The 3563-nt window shown below is 33.8% G+C and overlaps 1 protein-coding gene across 1 annotated transcript; it reads left to right on the plus strand.

Moving 5' to 3' along the window:
- Positions 1 to 293: 293 nt before the first annotated feature.
- LOC140867033 (cytokinin riboside 5'-monophosphate phosphoribohydrolase LOG5-like) lies at positions 294 to 2768 on the plus strand. Its single transcript, XM_073272102.1, has 7 exons — positions 294 to 466; positions 626 to 723; positions 817 to 847; positions 955 to 1054; positions 1244 to 1314; positions 1543 to 1686; positions 1914 to 2768. The coding sequence occupies exons 1-7, from the start codon at positions 353 to 355 to the stop codon at positions 2070 to 2072; spliced, it is 717 nt and encodes a 238-aa protein (XP_073128203.1). The 5' UTR covers positions 294 to 352; the 3' UTR covers positions 2073 to 2768.
- Positions 2769 to 3563: the final 795 nt, after the last annotated feature.

Raw genomic sequence — 3563 nt, forward strand, 5'->3', positions numbered from 1 at the left:
ATAATCTAATTTTACTAATTATATATATATATATATATATATATATATATATATATAATCCATGTTGTAACTCTATGTACATATTTATTGGTGTCTATAGATCTTCATATAATATTTTTAAAAAAAAAAACTCTACATTTAGCAGATTTGTTAAAATTTAAGATCATAATTACGAATTTCACGGTGGTCGAGAAAATAATTTATTTTCTTGGGTAATAATAATTTCCAGGTGCGGATATAAATCCCCGAAGGACTAACAAACCAAACGTGCCATTTTCTTGTTGCTTGTGCCCATCATCAAACTACAAACGACCCAATAAGGTCGCAGATTTTATTTCTTTTTTAAAAAAACATGGCAGAAAAAATTGCGGAATCAAGATTCAAGAGGGTCTGTGTATTCTGCGGCAGTAGTCCTGGGAAGCGGGAGTGTTACAGAGAAGCGGCACTGGAGCTAGGGCAAGAGCTGGTACCGTCGTTTAAACTTGGGGTGGGGGGGCATTTTTCGAGAGTCCCCAGCCTTCTTTACACATTTCTTACGCACCCACAAACTCATATTTTTCTGGGTTCGATTAATAAGTTCCGCTCGTGTCGAAAGTTTTCATCTTTCTTGGTTTTTTGCATGAAGGTGGCAAAAAGGTTGGATCTTGTGTATGGTGGAGGAAGTATAGGGCTGATGGGCTTGATTTCTCAGGCTGTTCATCGAGGCGGAGGACACGTGCTTGGGTATTTTTGGTCTTATGGTCTTCCTATACATTTTAATTTAGTCACTTTGAATCTTGACGCTTCGCATGTCTCTGTGTTCATTCGTGGTCGCAGGATCATTCCAAGACCTTTGGCTGGCAAAGAGGTGAGCTATCTTATAATCTTCTTTTTTTAGTGTGTAAAGATTGGGTTTTTTTTTTTTTTTTTCAAAATAAGTGTGAGATGATATATCATTGTTGCATGATGTTTCAGAAAACTGGTGAGACAGTGGGGGAGGTGAGAATGGTGGCCGATATGCACCAGAGGAAAGCTGAGATGGCCCGCCATTCTGATTGCTTTATAGCTTTGCCGGGTACGTACGTACACAATCACGCAGGCATACAACAGATCATTTAATTTAGTATGAATTTGAACTTTTTGTTGCTGGTGTTTGAACTGCGAAGAGAGGGGGTACTAATTTAGTCCCTCTAGCTATAGGCATGCACCATTTTACATTTGATGATATTTGAGAATGTGTGTGTGTGAACAAATTAACCATCAGGTGGATATGGCACCCTGGAGGAATTGTTGGAAGTAATATCATGGGCTCAGCTAGGCATTCATGACAAGCCTGTAAGAAAATGTCGTCTTTTTTTTTTTTTTTTATCTCAGTATTCTTGCACCAACTTGTACCAATTGAAATGTGTGTGCCCCTTTTTGATCTTCTCTTTGTTTGTTTGTTTTTTATTACTTTTTCAAAGTGTCAAGGGTTGCATGATTCAGTGACTGATCAAATAAGTTTGAATATGTTGATTGGAATTTTGTTTAAAAAAAAAAAGAAAATGGGTTTTGTATTGTCAGGTTGGTTTACTGAATGTTGATGGGTACTACAACAACCTGCTGACCTTCATTGATAAAGCAGTGGATGATGGCTTCATAAAGCCTTCTCAGCGTCACATCTTTGTGTCCGCCACAAACGCCAAGGAGCTTGTCCAGAAACTGGAGGTTGGCCTCTGTCTCAACATTGATTTCCCCAGTTGTCTCAAGTTTCACTAAAATGGCAAAGACATTATGGTGCATAAATGAAAGCATTTTCAAACTGTTGCCTTGTTATTAGTCCCATTATACATTATTTCATCAACTTAATTAATTCTGTATGGGGTTCTGTGACTTTAAAAAAAAAAATCTACATTGTCTTAATTTGTCCTTTTGTGATGGATATATATATATAGGCTTACGTGCCTGTTCAAGATGGAGTGGTCGCCATGCTAAATTGGGAGGTCCAAGTAGAACTTGATCAAAGTACTCCACCCGCTGCAAACAAACAACTCAACTTCACCGCCTTGCAGCCGCCCCCGCCGCTGCTGCCACAGCCGGAAATCGCTCTATAAACAAGCTAAACTTATAATAAACTCTAGCAAAGTTTGGTAGTGTTTAAATATCTTGTTTTGGTTAAATATGCAATATTCTCTAATCACTGGCCCTACAATGATGAGTCGATGACCGACCAAGATACATATAGTCAGAAGTATCTAGCTTGTTGGTAGTTTTGGGGAGTGAAAAATATGCTTTTGTATTTCATGAAACATATATATATTTAAATGGTATTTGACAATTAGGACTACCATTAATTAATATTTTGTTGTTGGTAGAAGAAACAAATAGAATAGAACAAAAGATTGGCAGCTTTAATTTAATTTATTGTGCATTGGATGATTAATAATAGTCTCAAATTAATTAATTAATCCAGGCCACGTCTGAGTGTGGGTGTGCATGCATGGCGACACCGCTGCGAGTAAAGGACACGAAAGGCGCAGCAGGGTGTTAACTTTTATCAGTGCTACTTGCACTGAAATGGTCGCCAACCAAACATTAATTCCCCACAGTTTCTGTGGAGAAGATGATAGCTGGGAAATTAGGGGACATGCCGATTTTCCTTCACCTGGTTTTTGATCCTGCTGCTTTCTTTCAATTTTATTTTTTTTTTTATTTTTTTTCATTAATTTGTTGCTATACACATATGGAGCATAACAAATGGTAGGTTTTCTTGAGACGGTCCCACGATTTATGTAGAACTGAAAAGTAATACTTTTGGAGCGTGTAACTTTTGAGTTATTCAAACTTATTTTTTGATTAATTAATTGTATTAAATTCACAATTAGAATTTTATTTTACGCTATTCTGTGAGTATAATGAAGAGTATTGTGTGAGATTATTTGATGAGAATGTACTATTGATTAAACAAAATTCAAAAAAAATGTCAAGGATTTTCTAATTAGTTATGTTTTAGTTATTAATTAGTTTATTGGTATTAACTAGAAACCGAGGGTATATTAATTGATTAATTATGTATAAAATGATTCCTTTTTTTTTGTGTGAAATAAAATGGAACATAAAAATTAATTAAATAATAATTTGAAATTTTAATTAGCCATTTGGCCACAATTTGATCATGTTTATTAATGATGATTTGATATGCAGTCAACGAAAAATGGAATGTTTCATTACAAAAATTTATAATGTTGTTTGTGAAATAAAGTATAATAAAAGCAATAATGATATTGCATACCTTTTGAGTAATTGGAACTTATTTCTAAATAATACATTTAATGAGTTAAATATTAAGTATGAAAAATATTTTATCATATTTAATTTTAATAATTAGAATGAATTATTTAAGAAAATGTATTAATGACAAATGATATAATTAATGCATTATTAATTGAGAAAGTTTGCAATTTGAACTGTTCATAAACTCCAAAAAAAATTATTTTTAGCCAATAAAAATGAGCAATAAGGTGATATATATATATTATGTTGATTTAATTTTATTGATTATGCAAGTATTGTCGGAGACATAAAACTAAATTGTTATGAAATCA

The sequence above is a fragment of the Henckelia pumila genome, chromosome 4, assembly GCF_033568475.1.
Source record: "Henckelia pumila isolate YLH828 chromosome 4, ASM3356847v2, whole genome shotgun sequence".
NCBI classification, from domain to species: domain Eukaryota; kingdom Viridiplantae; phylum Streptophyta; class Magnoliopsida; order Lamiales; family Gesneriaceae; genus Henckelia; species Henckelia pumila.

Bases quoted from the DNA above. Each gene is read 5' to 3' on its own strand.
- LOC140867033 (XM_073272102.1), top strand. From the start codon at position 353: ATGGCAGAAAAAATTGCGGAATCAAGATTCAAGAGGGTCTGTGTATTC. The intron at 1,055-1,243 runs GTACGTACGTAC...ATTAACCATCAG, and splicing joins TTGCTTTATAGCTTTGCCGG to GTGGATATGGCACCCTGGAG. The intron at 1,687-1,913 runs GTTGGCCTCTGT...ATATATATATAG, and splicing joins AGCTTGTCCAGAAACTGGAG to GCTTACGTGCCTGTTCAAGA.